This window comes from Rissa tridactyla, chromosome 9 (genome assembly GCF_028500815.1).
Source record: "Rissa tridactyla isolate bRisTri1 chromosome 9, bRisTri1.patW.cur.20221130, whole genome shotgun sequence".
Taxonomy (NCBI): domain Eukaryota; kingdom Metazoa; phylum Chordata; class Aves; order Charadriiformes; family Laridae; genus Rissa; species Rissa tridactyla.
The window spans coordinates 21,250,781-21,278,413 of NC_071474.1; the positions used below are offsets into that span (position 1 = coordinate 21,250,781).

A 27,633-nucleotide genomic window follows, 5' to 3' on the forward strand; every position below is an offset into this window, starting at 1 on the left:
AGCATTAATTAATAGTGTTTCTTGTTTCACTTGTGTGATGCTGGTAAATGTTAGAGCTGGGCAAACACCATGAAAAACTTCATGGTGTCTGTTCATTTACATTTTTTAATAAACTGGCACTTCTATGTTTGCATTCCACAAACAGTGAAATAATTGAGTCTTACTGACATAAATGATCAGAGGAACTGAACTTTTGAAGGAAAGTAACTATTTACTTACTGGTGGGGAAACTAGCAGCTGGTAAAGTCTTGGAAGATTTATAATCACTGTGGTTTCAAAGAAGTGTCTGTGCTCAAGGTGTGGTTTGTGTGTCCGTTACATAGTTGGTGGTTGTGGGCTTTTAATGGCTTATCCCTTTTGCCTTGTTAATGTAACAGTAGCTATTGGAAAACTTTGTCCTGTGAAATATGAGGTCCTCAGACCCTAGAAAAATTTTCAAATGACAGAGCAGGTGAAGAGGTACACTAAATTGCCTATAGCAACTGGAAATTCAGAGGAGATTTTTATGGACAAACTACAAAACCAGTGCTGTCCCTGGTGGTCAAATAGTGGATGGATTTAGGTAGAGTGATTAAGTAAAATAAAATTATCAACATGTATTTTGATACTTATTTTTTGTGATATGAATGGTTTGTATTTTCTCTTGTGAGATCTGTAACACGAGGATTAAATGAATTTTGCAGAGCTGTATACGTTAGTGGTATTATTTTAAACAGCAACTGATACTACCATTGAGAAAGTAAATTCAGAATAAAATGAACTATCCTAATCTGTAGATGCTTAATACCTACGATGAAAGGCTGGATGACAAAGCCTTTCCTCTGGGTACCTGTTCCACAGCTACTGATTTTAGCTGGATAACACAACTAATTGTACAGTCATTTCACTGTGGGGTTTTGTTTTCCCTGAGTGATCTAAAAAGCTCGTTTATTGCTGATGCAAAATTTCTTTTAAGTATTTGAAGGGAGAGGGGATTCAGTGTTGAGCTATTCTTGCTTTTGTCTGTGGAGTTGAGTATGTACCTTTCCTGTGCAAATAAGGGCTTAAATTCCAGAAAACAGGAGAACGTTTTATATATATGGGATGTCTTGTATATGCCCCATCCAAATGCATTTATATAAATAAGAGTAGAATATAGAATTCAACACTTGTGTTTGGTTTAAAAAAAAACACAAAAAAATCCATTTTCACAGATGTTTGGCAGCTGTAACTAAGGTTTGAGTATTAATAGCTTTGTTAGCATTTGCCACAAAGATCCAAATAAACTAAGCATAAAACTAAGCTTTACATCTTTCTTTCTTTCTTTTTTTTTTTTCCTTAAACTGCTTGGAAATGCAGTGGAACTCTGGATTTTTTTCCTGCAAGTCTTTATTTTGGTCTCTGGTGTTTCTTTGTTTTTACTGGCAAGAAGTAAAAATAAAAGCAGTTGGCTGTTCGCTGGTATATATTTTCTGGTCTGACAGAAAAGCCTTCATTCCATTAGGTTTGGCTTGCAGTTTTCCTGAAGTCACAAAGACCTTTGTTGAATGCCTGTAGGGGGAAAAAGTCAAATCTGATTTTTGCAGTCAAGCATGTTGGATAATATGCTTCTGCTCCAGTTTGGTGGAAGAAGATGCTGCTGTCGAGAGAATCTGAACTTCCTCTGACAGCTCCAAAAGCATGTGGTTTTAATTGGAGATGTACTTGCTTTAGTTTTCTTTCTGATATTCTGGCTACATGTGGACAGACGGGAAGTGATGATCCTTCAGGGTTTTCTCTTAATAAATCTGAATTTAAAATATTTACACAATAAAGTGCTTGGGTTCTGGTGCACAGATAAGGAATACGATGATTCTTCTGTGACATAAAGATTTTTTTTTTAATCTGTTATTATCTGAATGGTAAGGTTTGGAGCTATTTGTTCTGGCAAATGAGAGACTTCAGGAATAGGAAGCATGGGAGAAAAATCCTCCACTCAGCAGTAATGTTTCTAAAACTAGAACAGGCAATGAGGTAATTAGAACTCCTGCAGTGTTTTATAATCAGGCTGCAAATTGGATTTCTGATGCTAACTTCATATTTAAATATGCTTAACTGTAATAAATATGTATTTATAACCTTTTACTTGGATGACTAAATAGTTTAGCAATTCTTGATTTTATTTTTTTAATTTGCTTAAGATCATCTGATGCAATGTAGTCACTGAAAAGGCAACATTGCAAAGGACTCTTTTCACCCTTCTTTTCCAGTCGTCAAGGCCATCTTAAGCCTCCATGCAGCCTTGGGATGAGTAAGAAGTCAGTTTGCATTTGACAGTGACTTACTGTATGACCAGACCTGTGCAGACACTGTAGAGTCCAGCCTCATTTCACATATGTTGTGAATCACTTTACACAAGCAAAGCAAGTTACATTTTGTGGGAGCAATGAACATTTTGCAGAGTGTACAGTAATTGCTTTGCTTCGTGTCTGGAAGAGACTGTTTCTTCATCCGGCGTGAGCCATGAGAGTGCGCAGTGTCAGAGGAGAATGCCTGCTTGTAGCTTGCATTGTTGTAACAGTCTGGCCATGAACATGTTCTATTCTCTCTAGTCTCCCTCTTTGAAAAATAAGAACGCAGATGTGCTACACTGAGGTGGTCTGCTAGATAAATATTGCTTGATTGCACATTTTAAATAGCATCTTTGCTGTTTGAGTAAAATGATCTGATTCTTTGAAGAAAAGGTTGAATCTGACAAATTTTACCCTTATTGCATGCATAAAAGACTCTTACAAAAACTTAATCTTTAGACTACGTGTCATCCATGTGTTTAGGTCTGCTGCCCTATAATAGCATCGTTAACAATGCGACCATAGTAATGATGTAATGGAAGTGTCATTCATTCTGCCTAGCCCCTATCATGGATTTGTCCTCACCTGTGATTTTACAACTGCCTTCTTTTAACTTTTCCTGTCTACTGTATAGATGTGACTAGAAATTGGATCATACGGTATCTTTCAGTCTACTCAAAATACAGCTCAGCTACTTCATCTTTCCTGCTAGAATAACATTACAATTATATGGTATAGCCTACAAAAGTTAGTATGAGAAGAAATTAAGAAAAGGTATTCAAACTATACTGGTTTTGAAAGGTATTTGATTACCTACTGTTGATTCTTCCCTGTGTATTGATATATGTAGTAGCACTTAGATCTTTATGCTGTATCAGTGCTTCTTTTATTTCCCAAATAATACTGTCAAAACATGTTGGTACACTGCAGTATTAAGTATGATATCTCACTGCATGCAAGTGAGGTGTCCAGCTAGAAAATTTACACTGAAAGTTACAGAAAACTGTTGTAGATTTTCTGGACCATGAAGCCTTTGTTTCTCCTGATAGATGAGGGAAGGGAGAGAAAGAAAAAGATAAATTAAGCCAGATTTTTGATGGCTTAGGGTAATGCAGAATCTTCTCTAGGCTCATAAAGAGGCTTAACTAATGTTGGTATAGGTGACTAATGGATCTTTGGAAATGTTATCAATGTTTAAACATTGAGAGCATGAAATGCTAGGAAGCTTGTTCTTCACTGATATTTTTTGTGGTCTTATCTTGGATTTTTGCATACACAATGCTGTTTTGTTCTCTGGAGCTCAATTTTGCACTCTTCCTCCTTGATTCTTCTACTTGTGTTTTTGCATTTGTTTTTTGTAATCCTTTTTAAATATTGGTTGGTGGTGCATGCCAAACCAGACACCCAAAAACTTTTCCAGCCTCTGTAGATCAGGCTGTTGCTGCTGTTCCACAACTGACCACTGTTATGCTGGATGTAGAAAATACAAGGGAAAAAAACCCCTAAATCTCAAGTTCCTGTGTAGTTTGCACTTGGAAGTAAAATCAGTGCACAGGAGAGCCTGGGGTGTTTGGAACTAAGCCAAAGTCAGAAAAATGTATTGCTATCTGTATCAGTTTATCCATAGTAGACTGGGAGGTGTATGCCTGCTGCTGGCATTGTGAGAACAAAGTTTCTTGTTGAGCAGTGTTGTGCTTAAAATGGAAGCAGAATCTCTATGGAAACTCAAAGTAGTGGTCAGATTGAGCATTACAGTTTTGGTTTGGCTGTAGTGTTTGCTAATTGCTGGATCTTCCAGAACTGACCTATCCCAAAATAAATCACGGTTCTTCAAGCATTTTATTAAATGCTGTTGTTAATAAATAAATCAGTCTTTCTGTATTCCTGCTTAGCTGATTACTTCCTTGAGTCAGTACAGCTAGCAGTGTAGCATACAGTGAACTCAGAGCTGCTCTAGTTTGAATTAGTTTTATTTGGAGGTGGTGCTTACTTGCATTGAATTGTAGTGCTTGTAAAGGTTTGGAGTTTAATGTCCATTTCAGTTTTATTTTTGCATTGGGTGTAGATGGTTAAAAAGTGAAATACATGTGTTAACCATTAAAAAAGTGTAAAAAAAATTGTTTCTTGTGCCCTGAATTGGGTCAAATTTTTCTTATTAGGTGCTTTAGCCCGAGTTAAAGTTGACAAAGCTGCACAAATATTCAGAATGAATCTAGATGGGACTTACCAAACATCCTTTTAGAGTCCTGTGAATTCTGTAAAGGCTTGAGAGCAGCAATTCTCTTCCTTCCCCATTACTGTTTTTTCGTCAGGTTTTTGTTTTGCCTGTTTTGTTACATCTCTGAAATGAATGTGTAGCTCTGCAGTGGGGTTGAAACTAATAGATAGTAGCTTTGGAGCAAAGGCATGGGACAATTACCCATGAGAAATGTGACTGAAAGGCTTGTGTAGGTTCTCATCCATTCTCAGTGAGCTTTTGGGAAGCTGTCTTGTTTTCTTGCTTGCTGGAATAGATCATAAGCCATTGTAAATTCACTGATGTTAAATTTTCTTTAGGATGTGTCTTGGTATCAAGTGAAAGTGTATCTATAGTATATGGGTTAAATTAAAAAAAAATGATGAAAGAATGAAGTGTGTGTTCTTCCAGCTTCCTGTGTTTGTGTTCCGTTTATATGTTGTTAAGGTTGCTGTTTGACTGCCTCCCCACAGTTTGAAGGCAACCTTAGACTCTGCTGCTGCTGACTAGGTCCAGATGTGAACAGAGGTATTGGGGATGTGATGGGAAGGTCAGAGCGGGCATGAGGGACAGAAGCACTTCTTAATGGTATGTTCAGATGCAGAGAATATGTATTGTTTTAAGGCATGTGTGGGTGTGCTCAGTGCCAGTAGATTGACATGGTGAGGCTGAAAAGAGGTCCTTGACCCCAAGAAGGCTGCTGGAGATGCCTGAACAACAAAAAAAGCTGGTTTATTTTTTGAGACCTGCATAAAGCTTTCATTCATATATATGTATATTTGCAAGGTTTTAGTCTAATTGCTTAAGCTTCCTTTTTGGATTATATTAACTCTTCCCTTGACTGACAAAACTAGAATATTGTGTAACATAAAGCAAATCTTTGTTACTCTTACTTGACAACTGCATGAAGCAATTTGTTGTGTATTTAGTAGCTGTGCTTAAACAGCTTTCTGGGCATCAGAGAAGAGCTTATTCTTCAAATCAGTTGAACCTTCAGATTTTCTTGTAATACATAAAGCCCCAGCCTTGATGTAGATTCTTTCGTACATGTGAGGAAGTGTTGTTTGCGCCTTCTTCTTTAAGAATTGAAATCCTGTATGTTCCACCAGAGTATCTTGCCACTTTTCCTAAAAACATTGTATTATTTGAGTTTTCCTCCTTTTTATGCCAGAGATGCTAGTATATGAAAGAAAACATAATGCAGAGTTCCGTTTCAGACAACTGCAGATGTTGCTTGGAAGGGACATCTGGAGGTTATCTTAGTCCAGCCTCCCACTCAAAGCAGGACTATTGCCAACACTAGTTTAGGTCAGTTACAGCTTTGTGTAACTGAGCATTTAGCATCTATAAGGTTAGACTTACTGCCACATCTCTGGTAACCTGTTCAAGTACTGCACTGCCTTCCTGGTGGAAAATTTTTTTCCTAGTGTCCAATCTGAACTTGCAAAGCCAATATGACTAATGAGAGTTTGGTTCTGTCATCTCTGCTACTTCCTTCAGGTAGCTTTAGGCACCTGTTAGATTTGCCCTTAGCCTCCTCTGTCAGACTGAGCAAACCCAGTTTCCTCAACATCCTTATCAGGTCAGGCGTTCCAGGCCCCTGACCAACTTGGCAGCCCTTTACTGGACAGCATAGAGCTTTGCCACATCTCTCTTGAGGCTGAGGCCTCAAAACTATACTCAGTTCATGGTTTATAATGGTAGAGCAGGAATTAAATTTCTTCATTACGGTTTGAGTTTTTCCTATATGCACCTTTCCTCTCTCTATATATCTCTGCTAGATGTCAAAGACCAAGAGGCAGTCTGTGTAGCTTTAATTCTTTTCTAGGAAAGGTATCAAAATGATAGGATTCTTAAAGATGATCTAAGGATCTCAACAGAAGAAAAGCAGAAGAGAAAAGGGTGAATGCCTGAAAAATGAGAGAAGGTAGCTATTCTTCTTTCTCGCACTTTCTTTCTGTAGGAAGGATAGTCTTGTTTGGAAACTTAAATGAACTTCATGGTGGAAATTAGATTGACATAATGCCTGCTTTGTGGAGACCTTCGATTGATCTACTGTGAGCATTAACTGAACATTTGCTTAACTGAACAAATTGGAGACTTACCAGAGATTAATTTATCAACATCTGTAGCAGCTTATGCAGGTGTAGAGCTATTGCTAAAGGGGGTAGACATTCCTGTGTTTTCAAAGTGAGGCATAAAATGAATAGAGCAGAGCTCATGATCTCAAAACAGAATGTCAGATGTATGATTATGCTCTTGGTTCCTGAGAGTAGCTTTTTGAGTCCTTTGACCAATTCTAACCAAATATAGCAGTGGAATAAATGTCTCTTGCATCCAGAGTCCTTTGAGGAGGAGCACAGTGCTCATCTGTTTGGGTGGCCTGCTGTATTCACTGGTTTGTTGGCACAAGTTTTGTGCCATATCAGGTGTAGTACTTGTGAGAGGGACCTGCAAGTGATATAAGATGCAAGAAATGGTGTCATTACTTTTGTTTGTGGAAAACCTTTACCTGTGGAAGTGGGGCGGGGTGTGGGAAAACACATATAATATTAAAAACATGGAGCAGGATTTTGTGTCTTGGATCACTTTAATTTCAATGCTGAGTAGAAAGCATACCAATCCAAGAGAAAGGAACATAAGATTATAATTCATATCAATGTCTCCAAGCTTAAAGCCCAAGTATACTAGCTGAAAGGCATAGCAATACTCAAGTTGAATATCTGCTAGTTCATCAAAAGTGATTTCTAATTTCATCAAATTGATGAAATTGATGAATTTCTAGTTCATCAAAAGTGATTTCATGATTAACTGTATGACCCTTTAAAATGGGCTGAAACTGCCACTTGTAATCATGGAGTGAGTTTGTTAAGGCTCTTTGTTTTGGGATTTTTTTTTTACTCTACAATACAACAGTTTTGTATTTTAGTGAGAAAGGGGATTAATTAATTTAATTGTTCTTTTGATTTCTTATCTTGCATCAAAGTCCCATGACAGGCTATAAGGATACAAAAGAAACTAACTCTAACTTGGAAAGTTTGTATTGAATGAGTATTGTGTCTTAAACTGCTTGCTTCTGTAACTGTTCTATGGGAGTTGAAGCTTAAAATGATCTAGTTAACATTGCTGTGTTCTCTTACTTAGCAATAACACTCAACTGTGTGCATAGATATATTGTGAGAATGTGGAAAAAGAATTATCAATTACAATCTTAATTTGAAACTTCAGGGGGGACTTAGTTTCAACTTTCTTTTGGGGTCAACACAGAAACTTGTGAGGGTGCACAGTTGAGGATGAACAGAAGGAGTAAAATAGAATTCTACAGTGTGATTTCCAGCAACACTGTGGCATTGGCACAGGGCTCAGTTAAGAGGGAAACTCTGAATTGAAGCATCATTTATGATCATTCTTCTCTGACCTTAAGCACAGCTGCCTGTAGGATCTGTCCTGAGGCCAACCAGCTATGACTGGCCAATTGGTTTATGGGGTGGAAAAATCCATGGTATGTTGTGATGTTTAAACTGAAGTGCTGCTAAAGGGAAACAATGAGATAATTTTTTTACTTTTTTTTTTTAACCAGAGTTATGGAGAACTTGGTGGCTGGCTCCACGCTTCCTTCTGTTTTTGCAGATGAAGATGGATCTAAGGAAGGTAGTGAAATTACAGTAACTGGGTAAGCAACTACTTCTTTTTAACCATCAGCTGATAGATACTATCTCTAGGCTTGCAGGGAAACTGTTTCAGTGGGAAGAGGGCATTCTAAGTAATTTAAAAAACCAAACAAATAAAACCAACAAAAATGAATCCTACAACACTCCCTTGTGCCTTGATAGAACATCACAGGACTCTGTTTAGGAGAAACCAGGACTCTTCTGAACTGATGGAAATGATCACACTTTTCCTTAACATCTCTTATCTTTAAAAATTTGCTTCCCTAAGATTTTAGTCTTTAAGACAAATTTAAACAGCATGATAGGGGCAGAGGGGGAGAGTATATATTGGCTACAGTGCTCCCTGCTAAATAAATTATTTCTATTAAAGATTAGTGTTCGCTGATCTCTGAAAATCACTGAGAAACTGCTGCCTTTTGTTTTTGTCAGACTGACTCTGTTTTTACAGACTGAAACAATGGCCTCTTGAAATATCAATGACAAAAGAAGTTGTCTTTTAGGAATACATAGGATTCTTGCTGTGTTTTGATACTTCAAGTTTCTTTTCTGTTTTGTAAAGCACCAAGCAATAAAATTCAGACTTTGCAGGCAGATAAAGCCCCATAAAAATGAATATGGAGGCATTTACCTCAGGCAGGTCTGAATTTGGATTTATGTATCTGGGACTTCAAACTTGCTGGTGCCAAATGAGGTACATGTTCAAATAAGGTTTGTGTTTAAGAGGTATTAATGTGTTGAATGAGTTTCATCAGCTTTCACTACAAATGGCTACATCACATTGAAGTTTTTCCTGTATGTGTAGCTTAGAAAGCTTCCCTGCTAAGGGGCAACAGATAGGAAAGCTGAAACATTCTTCAAACTGTAACAGTGATTCTAAGAAACTGTATTGTTCTATTTTTTTCTGACACTTACCAAATGTAATTAACTTATATGAGCGTGTACGCTTTGTTCCCTTTCTCCCTCTCTAATTGTTAGTAATATGAACTCAGCCTGGTATCTGAAAGTCAGGCATGGATCTCTCCAGCCCTTGTGTCTTTACCGGTAATTATGTCCTGATTGCTGATGATAGTGAGTAATGAAAATATGCTGTTCTCTCTAGTTAAAGACAAATTTTCCTATAGGCATTCAACTAACAATTCTGTTTACATATTTGTTTTCTATAGCTGTATTCTACATTAGCAGGAACCACTATTTTGAATATTTAAAATGCTTGGCGTGCATGTAAGCAGCTGTAGATCAGAGTAAATGAAGAAAGTAGACCTGAAGCATACACTGCTGTTATAGTAATTCTCATGAATGTGACTGGGCAAGGTCAAGTAATCTTTAGCCTGGCTCAAGAACAGATTAGAATCTAAGATGAGTCCCAAAATTTTCTATTAATTTGTCCACAGAGTGCAGTGATGAGAATGACTATTGAGTTGTTGCTGTCAGAAATCTACCTTCAGAAATATTTCTGCTCACTTGCTTCCCCCCCCTGTCCTCAAGACAGCTTGACCTTTCTTGGAGTAAGGTTAATTGATATAGGTCTCACAGAAAAAATAAATAGCAGCCATTCAGGAGCCTGTTGGGAGCTAGTCATATTTGTGTTTTAAATACCCACATGTATCAATAGGAGATTGTGGTGAATGAAGTTCAATCCAAAGTCATACACAACCACAAACCTTTAAGTGTATTTGTGGAGAAATACATTAAATGCATCCAGAAAGGTGTGTGTTGGTTGAAGATGAGACCATTCATTTCAAATTCCTTATGGTATTTTTGAAGAAGCGTGCATTCATGTGTTCTGATTTCTGATCCAAACCTTCGCTTCCTTGACAAATGTTTGTATAATCAAAAGCTTGACTAAAAAAGAAAAAAAAATCAAATTTGATTTAAAAATCAAACTGTCTTTGAAAGCCCATAGCAACTATGGTAGTTGTAACAGTTGATTGGATGGCACAGCCAGTTCTTCAAAAATGACTCTTTAAAAAAAACCAACTTTTATTTTTTCTTGTTAGTGTAAGGACTGAATATATTTGCAACATTTTTCCATGTTCTAGAAGATTAGGAAGGAAGTGATTTAGCAATATGATGATTAAACTTTTTTCTTTTGCTATTATGTGCTTTTTCAGATTAGCGCATTCTGAGACTTCATTCAGTGGTGGAACTTCACAGTCTGTGAATAACCCAGATTTGGTGGAGGATTTGTCACAGGTTCAGCAGCTGCAAAATGAGTCCTCTAATACTGCTGAAAACACTGAGCAGAAGCCTGAGGAGGAGGTGAGATGAAATAATAGTGACTTCCCAATGAAGCAAAAGCATGGAGTTTTGTCATTGTAGTTTCTTACCTTTTCAGAATTTTTTTTTAATAGGATCACAAATTCTCATCCATTTGCCATTTTCATCTTTTGATTCTCTCTGGTTTTCTCCTGTGTTGCACAGCTGCACACAGATAGCCAAGGAAAGCTGGCAGTCATAATGTACAGAGAACAGCACACATTCAGCCAGCAGAGTCCACAGACTCGTACTGCATTCAGTCTTTTTCTGAAGACTTAATGTTCAGCTGCCACAACTTATTTTGTCTCTTGTGAGCCAGGAAAGTGAGAGACTATTGTACCCTTCTGGGAGTAACTGATGTATTTGAAAGCATTATGTTTATACTTTAGGCTATACCTTGTGTACCATCCTGCACTGATTTTTTTGGTGACTAAATCATGAAGGAACTGAAGTTTGACATGAAATTGTTTTGGTTTTTTTGATAGATGCATTTGATATTCCTCCTTATAGTTTGTCTTCAGCTGTGAGGTCCTTGTTTGAGGAAGTAGTAAAATTCCAGAAAGGAAACTTAGCTTTAGTTTCAAAGGTAACATGATGGCAGGAACATGTTGATTTGGGGAGAGTTTAGAAGTACTGAAAGAGTTGTGTGTACATAGCATAAGACAACAGCATAGTCCAGAGAATGCTGTTGTAGTAGTATGAAGCTGGGAGGATGAGTGATAATTATATCATTCCTGTGAGCTCACAGTATGCCAATGTCCCCTCCTTTGGAGTTTGTTCATCTTTCTATTGGAGGCGGTTAGTGGGAAAGAAAGCCTATAGAATAGATTAGAATAGGAAATATACTGTCCTGTCACCCACATTTTGGGCACATAATGCACGAAGGTGAAAGATTTGGAAGGGGCAAACTAACTTGTTAACAATTGTTAACTGATACAAAAAAAATCTCTCCAAATGTAATACTGAGGCAAATGACTGGAGGGGATGGTATGTGAAGGTGAGAATAATTAATTAAAAATACCCAAACAAACAACTAACAAAAAAAAATATTGCAATTGCATTACTAGGATGATAATTTCTTGGGTTATCAATTCTCATGGTTTTACAATCAGAAGTTGATGCAAATGTTATTTTATTGTCCCTGTGGACCAGGAGATACTGCAAACAACTTTTCACAATAAGACTTCTTTGGCTTTGCTTAGAGGACAGTCAGGATTGCTCTAAAGTAAGGTTTGAAACTTACATCCATGGAGAGGATGTATTGTGGCAACACACTCCTGATGAAAATGTTTGAGATATGAATATTTATTTCTTCCAGAGGTGGTAATTCTTTTCCCTCAATCTGAATTTTCTTCCATTTTCATTTTGCAGCAGCAAAGAACTAAACGAGGAGGCTGGGCCAAAGGGAGAAAGAGGAAGAAACCCCTTAGGGACACCAATGCCCCCAAATCCCCCCTCACAGGGTATGTGCGATTCATGAATGAGCGTAGGGAGCAGCTTCGAGCGAAGAGGCCTGAAGTCCCTTTCCCAGAGATCACCAGGATGCTGGGCAATGAATGGAGTAAACTGCCTCCTGAGGAGAAACGGGTACCATTAAACTCCCTTTTCCTTGTTGGATTGTGATTGCTGTTAAATGGGAATATTGTTGTTTAGTGAGGAAGTTAACATAGGGTTTTTATGAAAGTTGTGTTTAGGAATATATTTCAAAATAAGGGGCACAGATGCTCTAGAATTCAAATAATGAATCCTGGTAGGGCTGTAGCATCTCATACAGGTGTGACTTGAGGAGAACTGTGTCCTCTAGATAGTGCTAGAATATGTTCAGAACAGGGAGGAGTGTTCTTGTGAGACATCCCATAGTTTATGCAATTCATCTGGATGTAAATGGTGTATGTAACTCAGATACAGTTGAGACCTGCCACTTTCCAGGGCCAAAGCCATTGGAAGGATGGGGCAGGCATTTATTCACTGTAGCTGAGGAGAATTTGGTGGGATTTCAGAGCTGCGTGAAGGATTTTGCAGTTCTGTTTATTTTACAAACTTATCAATGCATATAAACATCTGGTGTCTTAGAGTAAGACAAGCAGACCCAGAAAGGACAGTGGCCTTCTGCACTGTCTGATGTGTGAGTGAAGCCCAAGGCAATGTTGGGTCTGGTTCTTTAACTGCTTCTGGAGTGGACATTGTTATTGGTAATGGGTATCTTACTGTCCACACCTGATTGCCAATTGGAGATTACAGCAAAGCAGTAGTTAAATCACAGTGCAACTTGATGCTATCATATGACTTTATCAGGACATTTACGTTTTTGAAAATACTTCAAGGAAAGTTTTTATCATGGCTGGATGAAAAATGGAACGATGCAAAAACAAGAGTTCCTTTTGCTGCTTTTTACTAAGACTGTAGAATAAAAGTTATACAGAGATATTATAAAATGGTGCATAGGCTTAGCATGTTAACCATAATGGAAAATGTGTGTCAAAGCAAAGTAGCTGATGTGATAACAGATCAGTAGTGAGAATGATGTTCCTGTCTGCTGCAAGTGGGTGGGAAGGGAATAAGGGCAGGGGGTAGAGGGGCAGAATGTCTTAACATATTATCGTGTCTGAGACAGAATTTTAACCTAGGAAAAAGGAGGCTGAGTTCAAATCTCTATTCTGTCCCCAGGGAATCTGTCCTTTTTTGAGTAAAGCTGTGAGTCTCTAACCTATAGTGGGTCAGGGAAAGACTGCTGAGTACTTCCTTCCCTTCAGTTTCTCCTTCCCCTTCTTTATTAAGGCAGTGAAGGCCACTGCTGCTTCGGAACACACATCTCTCATACAACAGCCCAAAATTCTTGTTGAAGCTGAGTAAGCTTGATTTGGTTAGCTAACAACTATGAAGTCATTCTCCTGAAGCAAGCAGTGGAGTCAGAGTATACTACTGCTGTGCAGGTTAGTGTCCCATAATCCAGGGGAAAAGCATCTCTGATATGGCTGATCTCCAGCAATAATAGCAAACTAGGTGTCTGATAGAAAAGTTGAAAGGAAAGTCTCACATTTCCCCTGTTCCAGCCCTGTAGTCGTGCTACTTCCCTTTGTATTTGGCGAGCATAAGGACAGGTCAGTTGAGCTGACTGGACTGACCAAATAATGAGTCTCTCCCAGAAAAAGACCATTGGTATACTCATAAAACAAACACCCTAATATGTTATTCCCTTGTATGGGGAAATATCTGATGAGTTGTATAGATCTGTGCTAGAAAACCTAGGACGCCTACTTACAGATAGTGCAGCAGAACTCATTCTTACTGTTTCAAAATAATCCATCTAAAACACGGGTTAAGGAAGAAAAGCGTGTATTGTTTTTAACTCAGTTACTTCACTCTTTCAGCAGCACATTGCTGGACATAGAAAAGAAGAATTAATGTCTTATGGAAGATTACAATGTCCAAAAGCAATGCAAACCCAGCATCACCAAATTTGCACCCCAATCCAGAATGTTAACAGTGTCCTCAGCAGGGTCAAAACAGTGTTGCAAATGCATGGAATTTATAACTCTTACGTGTATTGTTGTGATGAGTTAATGAAAATAAAAGGCATACCAGGTGACTAAGGTTCACTGTGATTTAAAACTTACTTCCATTGACTTTTAAAATCCTTGAGGCAAAAAAAGGGGAAGGTGACTTTTTTTTTAAAGGATCACATTAGTAAGTGTTGCAACCACCCCCTAATTGGCTTTCAGTTCATCAGCTCCCCTGAAGAATTCTTTGGTTAAGCTCATTCTGTTATGCGGAAGTGTGAAGTATCTTCAGGCTAGAAAAAGGATTTCTTTTAACCTAAATGCAGATAGCTTAAATTGACATAACCTAGGCTCTTTTATCTTTATTCTACTCTTTTCCAATAGCCATGAAGTTTTGTTCACCTCTCAGATGAGCGAAGTGTGCGGTTGTAGAATGGTAGTGCTTTTTGTCTGGAGGGCATGAAAACAAGTGTATTGGAATGCCACTGTTACAGATCTGAACCTTAAAGCATGATCTGTTAAGGTGTTCTTGTTTGGTGACACTTAATCCTTGCCACAGAAAGGCAATTCTTAAGTGTTTGGTCTATAATGTATAGGTAATATTCAGTTGAGTTGAGTAGCTTAGCAGGTTACTTCTAGGTCTAACAAAAAAAGTTAACAGAAAAGTGATTTGAATTAAAAAAAAAAAAAACATAGAGAAAGAAAAAGGGACAGCAGAACACAGTAACTTTATCCAGAAGTCTTGTCTTTGCATCTCATACATTCTCCTTGCTTCTTCACTCCTTTCCTGTTTGCATAGGTATAGGTGAAATGGATCAGCACTTCATCTGACAAGTTGTTTTTCTTCCCTTCCTCCTGAAGGGGAGGAAACTCCCTGAAACTCTTGGACTTTTTTGTTTCAGCGATACCTTGATGAAGCAGATAGAGATAAGGAGCGTTATATGCGGGAGCTGGAGCAGTATCAGAAGACTGAAGCCTACAAAGTCTTTAGCAGGAAAGCACAGGACAGACAAAAAGGCAAATCACACAGACAAGGTATTGAATGGGACAAACATATATGCCTAGCGAGAACAACAGAAGATTCCCAGCTAGTCATGTAGCATGACACTCGTTAGAAGCCTTTCGTTTAAGGCTTGCTAAAATGTAAACGTGTTCTTTCTATGGCATTTGCATCAGCTGTGTGTAAACTGATTAGATTTATGTAAATTTAACAGTATCTAGATTGTATTGGAGGATGTGCATTAAAAGCATCCAAGTTAGACACAGATTGTATGTGACTTATTAGGAAAGCTGCACAAGTTTTCTGTCTAACTTGTGTGATTATGTTTGTGTAACTGCTTTAATTCTTTGGTTATTGTTTTCTCAAGTCTTGTGCATCTTGGGGTATATCTTGACTCTTTTTTCTTTTTCAGATGGAGCAAGACAGCAAGTCCATGATCATGAGGTAAACATCTTCATTCTACCCTTACATCGGTGGGTAGATTTTCAGATGATGAAAATTTCTAGTGACGTCAATAAAAACCAGTTTATGCCAGTTGAAGACCCTAGTCAGAGGTTTAGAATATGAATTCTTCCTCTTCCTATCCATTTTTTGATCAAAAGTTAGAAACAACTGAGTCTTATTGTAACATTAGTATGATGAAAATGAAATTTAGTAACTCTTGGACTTATGATCCTACTTATAAAGTGGGAGTGTAGGGTACACTTAAAGCATAGATCTGTTCCGTAACATTAAATAAATCAGGGGGTGAGAGCGAGTATAACTGAGCCTTTAAGTATCTGGTGTTTTAGAATTTCAACTTGCAAAATTTTTACTTTGAAAGTTTTTGAAGCAGAGAATTTTAATTTTTATTTGGTAAGTAAACATTGAGGTAAACTTACAAATAGATCGAGACCTAGGTAAACCTTCCAAATTAGCACCTTTAGGTTGCTGTTTGGAGGTACTGATTTTCTGCAGCCGCATGAATGCTTGAATTGAATGCATGAATTTCCTTGAGAAGGAAATGGGTGAAGTAACAGAATCATTGAGAGATCTCTGGTTTAAACCTCCTTCTGCCCACCCACCTCCCTTTCCATATGTAAATATTGGAAAAGAGTAATAATGTCTGGAGATAAGATGCTTATGCTTTAGTTGAGACATATCACAAATCTTGTACATCCTGGCTGACTATGGTATCTCTCCCCTTGAAGTGCTAAAACTTTCTCCTCCAATTGTATTACCAAGGGCCATGGAGTTTCTGTTATGGTTACCAATAAATTGCAAACAAAAAGCAATGAAAGTCTTGTTTATACACAGTCGCTTCACTTGTAAGCAGCAGGCCTTTCTGAAAGATCTGGTTTTTTGTGAGGTTTTTGCCTTGGGAAAGCAATCAAGTTGCTTTTTAATGTGTTCATTACAATAGCAACAAGGATGTGCACAGCCAAGAGGCAACTACTGGTCTTGTCTACTTTAAGGAGAATAAGTTTCACTTCCAGGAACATGCTTTGTTACCATGTTTTCAGTATGTCTTTTTATTAACTCTTAAAGGAAGTACTTGCAGTAAATTAAATCTTTAGAAGTACACGGTCCCCAGGATTTCTGATTCTATAGTCACTGTATCTAAATTTGTCTTTAATTGTACAAAAACAGATTACCGAAGGCTTCAAGTTCTAGGCTGACTGTAATGTTTACATGATCTTTGAATTATACAGGTGTCAAACTACAAATTCAGGGTCTTACCTCTTATGCTTCTCACTCAAGCTGTCATTGCTGAAATCTCACATCATAATGTGGTTAAAAAGGAGTCTTCCATACCCTGTGTGGCTTTTAAGCTTCATCAGGTAGTTAGTTATTACACAGTTGAGCTAGCAACATGTTAGGCAGGCATCCTCTTCTGAAAGTCTGCACCTTTGACTCCTTAGCATTTTTCACCCTTATGTTATAAAATTCCACATGCTTATCTCCTGATATGCTTTCACATCTTTTCTGCAAAGGAGTCAAATGCACAGACAAGGAAGAAGCAGAAAAGATTTAGATTGCTTTTAGAAGTATATACTCAAGTTACTGGAAGTCAGACTAAAGCTTTTTGTTGTGTTGCTGCTTTCTCTTATTCACATTGACTATTATTATTGTGTCTGTGATTAGTAGGTTAAGTTTAAGTTATTTCTTGAGAGAATATAAGAACATACGGTCAAGGAAACCCTTCCTTCTTGCCTCGCTCCATGTAGGTGTTCGTGATTTAGTTTCTGTGAATCAGTGTTGAACTAATTATAAATATTGTATATAGAGATGACCTCCAAAAAGTATGGCAATGAACAATTCAAATACTAATTATAATAAAAAAGTGAAAAAAGGATGAGGTTTGGGAAGATGAGAGCAAACTTATAATAGGAACATATAGCCATGAAAACCATGGAGACACTGTCTCAATGAGCTTATCTGTGGGCATGGTACAGAACATATTTCTTCCTCCAAACCTTAGTTTCATAAATATGGCATAACAATATAGACTGGAACTATTAATTGTCATCAGAAGTGACTGAACCATTGTTAGTTCTTCTCCATTGTTCTGTTATTGCTTCTTTCCTCAAGCTGTTTGAGTCAGAGCAGGTCTAACTTCATGCAGTCATGATGCAGTCAATATCTTACTGGCAAGATTTCAAAAACTTATATATACAAGTCTGAGATTAGACATTGCTTGGTAGTATCTACAGCCTTGGAAGATAGGGAAATGGCTGCTGTAGTATGAGCACACAAGAAAACCATCTACTCTGAGAACTTTTTTTTTTTAATGAAGTAGTATGTATATTGTATCTGTTCCTTACATTGTCTGCACCTGACCATACAAGGAAAGATGCACTTAAATCCACCCCCCCAAAATCACATATTTCTCTTTACCATACTTCACCATGTCTCTGAGAACTTCAAATCTGATTTGTTCTGGAACCTCCAAAGATCAATCTCACTTTTAATAGCCAGATAAGAAAGTTATTATTTGTTGATACTCTGGAAGCATCTCTATCTTATTTAAGGCAAATGATAGAAACAATTTTGGTTCTCTTTTAATTTGGAGGATGACACAATGGTATGCAACCTGATCAGACTGGGCCTTTTCAATAGGAGGTAATCAAAACCTTATGATTTTAATCATGAGGGAACCTCAGAGCAGCTTAAGTACTTCAGAGTTCTCAAGAGGATCTTTTATGTGCTGGGTAATGTATTCTGTAATGGAAGAGCGATGATGGTTTTCATTATCACTCTTCTGTTTAGTAGAATTTCTTGGTTGCCTTTCAGAAGCTGAACAGAAGTGATCATCTGACCACTTTAATATTTTTTTGTTTTTAACTAAAGAACTTGTATCCTTGGTCTGCAAATAGAATACCCTCTCCTCTTCACAGTACCTTCTCCTCTGCTATTTATTCTCTAGGAGCCAGTGTTCCTACAAAATGAATGCTTTATGCAGACTTCTGTACATGACTTCTCATTTCTAAATATCTACTTGTGAGTTTTTCCCCTATAGTAGCAAGTACCAAAGCTATAATGAAGAGCATGTGTGATCATGAACTCCTAGTGACACCCTACTGTGTCTCTCAGAGCTGGGAAGGTGTGTTCCCCTTCCATCTAGTCCCACCTGTTTCTAGTGCATCTTCAGTTGATTAAGGCCAAGTGAGCTTTGAGTTCTCACTCAGCAAATGCAGAGCTTCCCAGGTGTAATTCTATGAGACAATAAAACTCAGCTTATCTTTTACTTTAAAAACAATCGTTTGAGAATCTCATCAGGTAAAGGCAGAGTATCGGAAGTTCCATCTAGTCTTGTCTGTCTTGGTTGACTGCCAAATGCCATTCAGCTCACCCCATCTAGCTCCTTTGTGGCAGACACCAGTATGATGCTCTGAGCTGAGGTGCCACAATTCCCTTATCAGCTGTCAAACATTTAGGTTTTCTGCTGGGCACCAAATCATATTTGACACTAAATAATTTTGCAGGATGAATTCATGGTACATTATCAGCTGAGGTGTTTGAAAGGTTTGAAAAGCTTTTCTCCACAGAGTTTCTCTCATGCTTAACTTTGTTTCTATTTTAACAGGTTGATTGTAGTTGCTGCAGTTTATCAAATCCAATTTGCATTGTCTTTGTCAATAGCAATACAGACTTTAAAACAAGCATTAATTCTGTTTGATTTTGACATGTAGAAATGGTGACTGAAGTGTATTATGGTAGCTTTTTTCCTTGAGTCAAATCAAGTTTTTTTGTCTAAAGTATAGAGTGTTTCCTGTTTATTTTAAAGAAAGCCTACTAAAATCACAAACTATAAATTGGCATCGTATCTTCTACACTGAAATGCTCTCTTAGATTTTAATAGCCTCAAGTTCACATAGTTGAATTCACCAACTTTACCAGGAATTAGGTGAAGAGATCTGAAAGTTGACAGGAAACCCTTGACTACAGGCTTTATCTTAAGATGACAAACTTCTCTTGTGTCTTAAAGTGAAAAAAATCTGCAGTCATTGGTTTTGCAGTGTTCAGGAGACAACAGTCCAGTTCCTTGAAGCCCTCCTCACATTAATGCATACCTGCTGTAGCCAGGGTGAACGACTGCTTTATACCAGCAAAATATGCCTATACATATTCATCGTTATCCTTCCAAGATACTACATATCCTGCAAGCAGATTTCTGCATAGATTTTTACAAATCATGTTTGTACATTTCCTTTCATTAATGGCAGCATCCATATAAATGTTTCAAAAAAGACATCTCTTCCAGTTTAGAACAGACATGTGGAATTGGTACACTGTGGAAAAGTTGCTTACTTTTCCTTTAGCTGTTCTTTTTCCGGGCTGTTTTCTTTTCCACTTAGGTAGTGAAAGACAAAGAACCATGAAACTTACTGGGCATTTTCCTTGCTTTGTCTCCTGTTGATATTCCTGTATAGGTTATTTCAGAATGTGTCAGTTGGTTGATGGTGGAATGCTTTCCAGTGGAAAATATATACGAATTCATATAGTTTTAAAAATGAATGATTCTGATGTGTCATTTCATTAGGGCAAAAGGGTATATTTTTAGTATGTTATATTTCTTGATAATGGTATTTGGCTTTTATTAAACCTATATCTTAAAAAGTTGAGACCTACCTTTTGTCCTTTCCTGGTAGGAGCTAGAAGTGTCTCCCATCTATCCATCTCTTTATCTGCCTCAGTTTTTGGTCTCCCTTCTCTTTCTACTTTCTTGATCAAAACAATTTCATGAATTCCTGAAAATGAACAGTATTTAGTGATGTATTTTTCTTTTCCTTTGTAGAAGGAAGCAGATACAAAGGAGAGATCTGTTTTTGATATTCCAATCTTCACAGAAGAGTTCCTGAATCACAGTAAAGGTAACTTAAACTTTTGCAGGGCCACCACCTCTTTGCTTTTCCAATGTTTTTGTGAGGTGCTGTCCAGCTGAAGAGTCCTTGCACTCTCCTGTCTCAGCCCAAGTAATGGCTTAGGTGTAGTTGGTCAGTGTTTCTGATATTACCTTACCACTATATGAACACAGTGGCTGCAACAGCAGTTTTTCCTGGCTTTGTCTTCTGAAACTATCCTTTTTGGAGAATGTTTCTGATGTTTAAACTCCACTTGCTGTTTTTCCAGCTATTCCAAGCTGGATCTGCTGTTCTATAGGATAAAGAAATACCTAACAAATAGTATGATTAAGATTCATGGTGGTTAGCAGTATTATTTTTTTTTTCTCCTGGATATGTGGAAGATTCTACTGATATGTTTTCTGTTACTCTGTTTGGTTTTCATAGCTGCATGTCCCAAGAGTTTAGGACTTTTTTGCCAGATTTCCTGGAGACTTTCTTGATTGAACAGCCTTCAGATTCAGATACTTCTCCTGATGATCAACAGACATGTATTTTTGTAACTAGTATCTTGTCTGTAGGCCTCTTCACTGCTGCTAAGCTGTATCATACTGAATGCATTTGAAATCAGTCTTGCAGTCTTCCTTCCTAATCAATTCGCCTATTCACTTACATGCTGATGCTTTGAATGTCTTCTATTTTGTCTGTCTCTCTAGAAATTAAATCTATTTAAGTACTATTGTATGCACCGTTGGTGCTTCATGATATGATGCTTTTTCATCTATAAACCAAAACTGCACCATTTGTAATCATCAGTTAAGCACTCTAGAACATTCTGCTTCATTGCCTACCAGTCATAGATACATTTTTTATAGCTTTTTGACTACATGGGAATGGGTTGATATTCACAGCGCGCGAAGCTGAGCTGCGGCAGCTGCGTAAATCCAACATGGAGTTTGAGGAGAGGAATGCTGCTCTGCAGAAACATGTTGAGAGTATGCGTACTGCAGTGGAGAAACTGGAGGTGGATGTGATACAAGAGCGTAGCCGCAACACAGTGCTACAACAGCATCTAGAGACTTTACGCCAAGCACTCACAACCAGCTTTGCTGGAGTCCCACTACCAGGTAAGACTTATTTTTCCTTGTGACTGACATGTGAAGTTTAACTGCAGATGTTTATACGATGCTGTGAATTTACAACATGTGGCCTGCTGTTATAGTTCTATGATCTTGGCTGTTTCTGAGCTTTTGTTGTATTAAATAATGAAATCTTAAAATGCATGCAGGGGAAGGTTCAGTGTCAGTGCTTCAATTCAACATGGCATTTTTTTCTTACTATTCTTACTCTTCTTTTCCTAATAAAGAATCCTTGCTCTCCTTCACTTGTTTTGTGAGAATGTTTTGTGAGAAATTCCTTGATTGAAAGAAATGCTGCATCTGAACTGTCAGATGCCAGGGAATTCACTTAGATACTATGAATACCCACCTGAAGGAGTTTGCTACAATCAACTTATGAGACCCAAACCAAAGAAAGCCATGTTTTATTAGTCCTGATATCCTTGGTACTAATCACTTTGCAGAGTTAGGAGGATATAATTTTACAGAATCTGTCACAAGAGATAGTGCATGGCAAAATCACCTCCTATAGCAGTTTTTATGTTGGCACAAATTACCCTTAGCATAGTCTTAACTTTTTTGGAATTTCTGCCGTCATCTAAATATTCTGTGGCTCATTTTACTATGTTAACTATAGGTAGCGGGGAAACACCCACAATGGAAACTATTGATTCCTACATGAATAGGCTGCACAGTATTATTATGGCTAACCCACAGGAGAATGAGAACCTCATAGCCACAGTTCGAGATGTGGTAAACAGACTTGAACGCTAGTGACTGGGTAAGTGTTTGCTCTTAGGTTGCTTTTGTTTTGCATCTACTCTGTACCTCTGGCAATTGTTCTGACACTGATTCTTGGGGGCTGATCTCACCATATTGTACAACCAAAAAGTTTCTTCCTCAAAGCCACAGGAGCAGGTTGACTTAATGAAAGTCAAATGGGGTTGAAAATATCCAACAGTGTTAAGGGGTTCTGAAATTCCCCTTAGCTCCAGCATCTTTTGTATGAAGACATAGAGCTGTTTGTCCTATTTGTTGTATTTGTATAAGATAAATAAGAATGCTGGTGTAAAAAAAAAAAAAAAAAAAAAAAAAAAAAAAAAAAAAAAAGAAAAATTATTTGCGTTTTACTACCAGGGTGACTAACTTAAAAGACGGTTCCTTTCTTGAGTGAAGTAAATCTGAAAAATTCTGCATTAATTGTAGAATCTGATGGTCACGGAGAAATTTTATTTGTCTTGAGAGGTTACTGGTGAACACAGTTATAAACTGAAAATACTGTACAACTACCTGCTCTGTAGCACCTGTAGTCAAGTTCAGCTGGATATGAAGGTTTACATGTAAATGAAGGAAGCACTGATGTATCGTTCAGGCTGTCTGTAGCATTTGCTGAGACTTTAATGATCATGTGGCTTATGCATAGATTATTACTGAACTCATGATTCTTTATTTTTGCTTATGTTTAACAGCTTAGAAAACTTTAATAAGGAACCGAGTAGAAAAACAAAGCAACAAAGAAATATCAGTCTTTCTGCACTACTGTGCTTCCTTGCATTTCCCACACCACTTACTCCCCCACTTTCCCTGCGATGCACAGCACTAGACAGCAATTAGGTGTTTGCCTACTTCTATTTTAGCTATGTACATATCTGGATTCTTTAGGCACTTATTATGTAGAGATCTACTGTGCATGTCTTGAATAGTGTTTAGAAATGCAAATAAGGCTGCGTTGTGCCATCTGCAAATATGAAGACAGGGCTTTTCATCCTTTCTGAATCTGACCTTTTGTGATACTGTGTAGAACAGTTAATTACACGTTCCCCATTATAGTGTGGCTTAAGCTAAAAGATCATTGTCCTTCCAGAGGGTAGCCAGATGGAACGGACTGTAGTTCCAAGAGATGACTGAGCTCCCAGCAGAATAAAGAAGTGCCTTTACTGCTGCTATTTATGAAGGGAACAGCTTGTCGATCCAGGTCTGGGATTTTTCAGTAGCTCATCAACCTCCTCATTTTTGTATACTGTTTTCGATTAGCACTCTTAAGCTCAGAAAGAGAATCAGGGTATAGAGACATTTTGCAGAGTGTATAAGAAGGAAAGTAGTTTCTCATCAATCAACTATTAGAAGGGCATGCCAGGCCCTGAAACAGATGTTTGTCCTTTAAACACCTCGCCAGAAAAAAAATATTTCAAGGCTACTAAAATCTAGACTTTGGTTCTCATGCCAGGTGGAGTCTTACTTCCTAAATGATGGACACTTCCTGTGTTCCTAAAAATGTAACTATCTTTTTCTTGGATAAGCTGGTTTCAACTGTAATTGGTTTGGGAAAAATAATTCTTGGTTTAGAATTCCTCCTTCCACTTTGTATTTGAAAAATAGGACTCCATTCCTTTCTTCCCCCTCCCACCAATACCATCCCTACTTTCAGCAGTGTGAGGCAATTAAAATTGTGATTAATAGTCACCTAGTTTCATTATATAAATACATACATGTGACTGGTTATGATGATCAAGTAATTCATAGGGCTATTAATTACACTGATGTTCAGTTCACAATGATTGTATATATTTTTTTTTTTTTTTACAAAAGGAAGAAGGTTGGGCTTTATTGGATGCAGACCTAGAAAAAAGTAGGGCTTCCCTAGAAAAGAAGGAAGCTTTGGATAGATTCAGCTGGCATCCAATAAACTGTATTGCCCCTTTGTTAACGTGCATATGAAGTATATGCTCCTAAATGTAATGTCTATCAACCAAATGGTCTGTTTCAGCTTGAGACATTACAAATCGATTTCATAGAAAAAAATCTATTGATATTCTTGAAAACCACTGTCCTTCACAGAACTGAGGTATTTTTTTTGGTGGCTCAGTCCATTGTATTTAGTGACTATTTGACTATACTAGTGAATGTTTATACTGTACTGCATGGTAAAGAACTTCTTTGTGCAAACCGTATATGGGGAGAAAAGGAAGTTTTTCAGTATTTAGCACTCTGTTCTTTGGATGGAAACAGGAATTCAGTTGCAGTTCTGTCTCTATAGGCTTTTTTGCTATACTTCTTAATATTGTGTTTACAGATAAATCATACAAAAAATGTCACGGTGCCTATTTTAGTCCTTGCAGCTCGCAGTCTTCTAATGCTTATTTTTCTGTTTCATCTGCAGGTCTCGTGACCCAGGGATGCTTTACAAAATTTTTTGGCCAGTGTGGAATAAGAAGCCATGAGGGAAAGACTAGGGGTGGGAGGCAGAATTGCAGGTTTGTCCTGGTCCCTGCCTTTGTGGTTTGTCAGCGAGACAAACAGATCAATGCATTAAAAGGTCTTAAGAAGCCACGATCACCACCCACTAAACTTTTGAAACTGTCTTCTGTGTAAACATTTAAGAGCATGCAACTTTTGTGCAATCTTCAGTTTCTTATTAATTTTGCTGGGTGTGAGGTGCAGATGTTCTGTGGACAGGCTGACTATGGAGATGAAATCTCGCGGTTTGTGAAATGAAGTCAGCCTACGTGTTGTAGTAATAACTTTGATGTGTTATATTGCCTACTGTCTTCTAGTGTCTTTTAGTTTGGTTTTTGTGTTTATCTTGTGGGATTACCTTCCTCCGCTTTAGTTTTCTTCTTTTGATCTTGTTATCTGATACTTGCAGTACTGGATAGCAGCGCTTATGTTCTCTACTATAACAGGCTGTCTTCCTTGGTGCACTGTCTTGTCCTGCCCTGCCTGCCATGTTTATATAAGCTTTTCTTAAGCAGAATCCTGTTGTTTTTTGTTAGTCTGCAACTTCTACAGTGTGAGTTTGCTCACTGCTAGAGACTGGCTGTGGTTGGTGCTTTGTGGCTTGATTCTACTATGAGGCAGACTTCCTCTCTCCCTCCTCTCTCTTCAAGAACCTCTCTTGCACATAGAGTCCTGCTCTACTCTGAAGGTCTCCTGTTATCTCTTGAAAATGTTTGGTGGAGCATTTTACTACCGCAAAGGTCAGATGTAATCAAGATAGAAAGTGAAATGCTAGTTCTTAGTTAGCAGGGAAAATAGGAATCTCCATTTTAGACTAAACCCACAAAGTTTGCCCTTCCTCTGATATGTTGCTCAGTCTAATTTAATGTTACTGCCTTGATTTTGAGAGAATGGTCTCATAGTGAAAGCAGTATTCTATAAAAAGAGAAATGGGCGGGGGAATTGCATTTATTTTTTTTTCCTGCCCTCCTGAAATCACAGTGCTGGGAAGGAATACGCCTTGAAGCAGCACATGTATTTTTGCATTAATTATTGGAGCAGAGGCAGCTATTAGCAGGTAGGTCCACATAGCAGTCCACAGAATTCTACATTACAGCCCGTAAGTGCTTTCACCTTTTGTACAGTTAAAGTACAGCCTGTGCAGCCTGTAGCATTCAGCATATTATGTTCCAGTGTGACCTAAATGGCCTTTCGCTTACATCAAGTAGAGCTTTGCCTGCTGGAGTCTGTAATCGTGCTGAGCTACTCTGCACCTCCTGTCACAGATGAAGGCACCTACTGTCTGCACTGACTTATGCAAATCGTTTGCTGCCCTTTGGTTCCTGTCAAATTGTTAATTCAGACTTTGGTTGAGCACTTGTTGGACATCTCTGGACTTTACGGTAGTGGTTGAAATCCTCTTTCTTCCACGTGACAATCTCCTTGCTCCTCCTGTAGAAATCTTTTAAGATTTTCCTGCTATGAATTGGAGATTGCTTTCATTACTGGAGTACATTGCAGTCAGCATCACTTTAATGTATCTCTAACGCAAGTATTTGAAGATTAAAAAGCAGTTTCTTCTTTTCCCACGCTGTACACATGGACTTCATGCTTGCCTGAAGCCACCTCCAGGTCAACACCTTGTATGTCAGGTCTCCGCTTACTCATGGTCTTATTGTTGTAGCCAAGCAGCAAGGATTTCCATGTAAATTCAAGTCTTCCTTCAGGGAGGAAACTCCTTTCTCTTGTCTTCAGTCTCATTTTCAAGACTTCACAAAAAGGAACCTCAATTTGCTGCATTCACCTCCATTTCCCTTAGTATGGATGAGACCAACAGATGTTGGCATGAACTTCTTTAGTGGATTCTATAACAAATATTGTGCGGGGGGAAAATCCTACAGGTTATTAATGTCTCCAGAACAAGCACCGATACCTTCATCTCCTGTGTGTATATTCTTTTTTAAAATTGCTGATATTTGACTTGTATTGAGGTGGCCAAAAATGCACTGCATAGCCAAAAGTTGATTTATAAAATTCTAAAGTTCGGTCTGTGGTATCTTACCTAATACCTGGAGTTGTATCCCATAAAGACTCCAGAAATTGCTATGTAATATGATGGTAGGATGTAATTCCAGGCTGTGACATACACATAGCATCAATAAGGTATGGGTGGCTGCAGGCTGCCCCTGCTTACATAAATTCAATGCAACTCTAAGCTTGTGACATACTGCTAATACATCATTCTGCTGAGTAGCATGCGTTACGGGTTAGGAAATTTAAGGTGATATTATTATCTGGGGGCTGACAAATCTTTTGCTTTTTCCCATAAGGAAGGGGGGAAGGTGGTATACCCATCTTGAAGCATTTGGGGAAAGAATTTCTTACTCACCAATGATGTGACAGATGATGTTTTGTCTCACTAAGAAGCTTCTTATTTACATTGATTAACCCTATAAAAATGGATTTTGTCTTTCCACTGTTTTCTGAGTGTCACTTCAGTTTACATTTTTCAGTGTTGGCTGATAAAAAAAAAAAGTAAAATATTAAGTGGGTGTCGAGGAGAAGAGCAGAATAAAATGCTTTTGTCACTTAGAGAAATGTTAAGAGAAATATATGAAAACAGAATCCATTTGCTGGATTAATGTGTTTGGAATTGTTGAGATGCCAAGTTTTCTGTACAATGTTTTTGTAATTAAACTTTGGAGTTCCTTTGTTTTTAAGAAGTTGATGTGCTTGTTTGACACTTGCTTCATTAAAATTGTTCAACATTGAATCCATTCTGATTCAATTTTAACTACATTTTCAAGAAAGAACTATTACTAGCATTTGCTCTCTTGTCTGAGAGATTTTGGCAACTCCACATTAACGGTTGAAAGGAAATAATGTGTCCGTTCCTGACTCCATCTTAAGCGTATCTCCCTCTGAAAAAGCTAAAGGAAGTAATTACAGTGATGAAAACTTCAGATCTTTAGTTAGAGCTAACTGTCATCAGAGCCCTTCTTG

At 37.8% G+C, this 27,633-nt stretch overlaps 1 protein-coding gene across 7 annotated transcripts in view; it reads left to right on the plus strand.

Moving 5' to 3' along the window:
• HMG20A (high mobility group 20A) overlaps nucleotides 1–27,403 on the plus strand; it is a 45,622-nt gene extending 18,219 nt beyond the window's left edge. For 4 of the 7 annotated variants that reach the window (XM_054214399.1, XM_054214400.1, XM_054214398.1 and 1 more), the window contains 10 exons: nucleotides 8,126–8,218; nucleotides 9,192–9,257; nucleotides 10,328–10,475; nucleotides 11,844–12,059; nucleotides 14,875–15,007; nucleotides 15,385–15,416; nucleotides 20,251–20,326; nucleotides 21,208–21,423; nucleotides 22,052–22,195; nucleotides 24,575–27,403. In XM_054214399.1, the coding sequence (XP_054070374.1) occupies nucleotides 8,130–8,218; nucleotides 9,192–9,257; nucleotides 10,328–10,475; nucleotides 11,844–12,059; nucleotides 14,875–15,007; nucleotides 15,385–15,416; nucleotides 20,251–20,326; nucleotides 21,208–21,423; nucleotides 22,052–22,188 (1,113 nt within the window). In that variant the 5' untranslated portion in view covers nucleotides 8,126–8,129 and the 3' untranslated portion in view covers nucleotides 22,189–22,195; nucleotides 24,575–27,403. The remainder of the gene's footprint in view (nucleotides 1–8,125; nucleotides 8,219–9,191; nucleotides 9,258–10,327; nucleotides 10,476–11,843; nucleotides 12,060–14,874; nucleotides 15,008–15,384; nucleotides 15,417–20,250; nucleotides 20,327–21,207; nucleotides 21,424–22,051; nucleotides 22,196–24,574) is intronic. The other 3 variants (XM_054214403.1, XM_054214404.1, XM_054214402.1) reach the window with 1 other exon arrangement.
• Nucleotides 27,404–27,633: the final 230 nt, after the last annotated feature.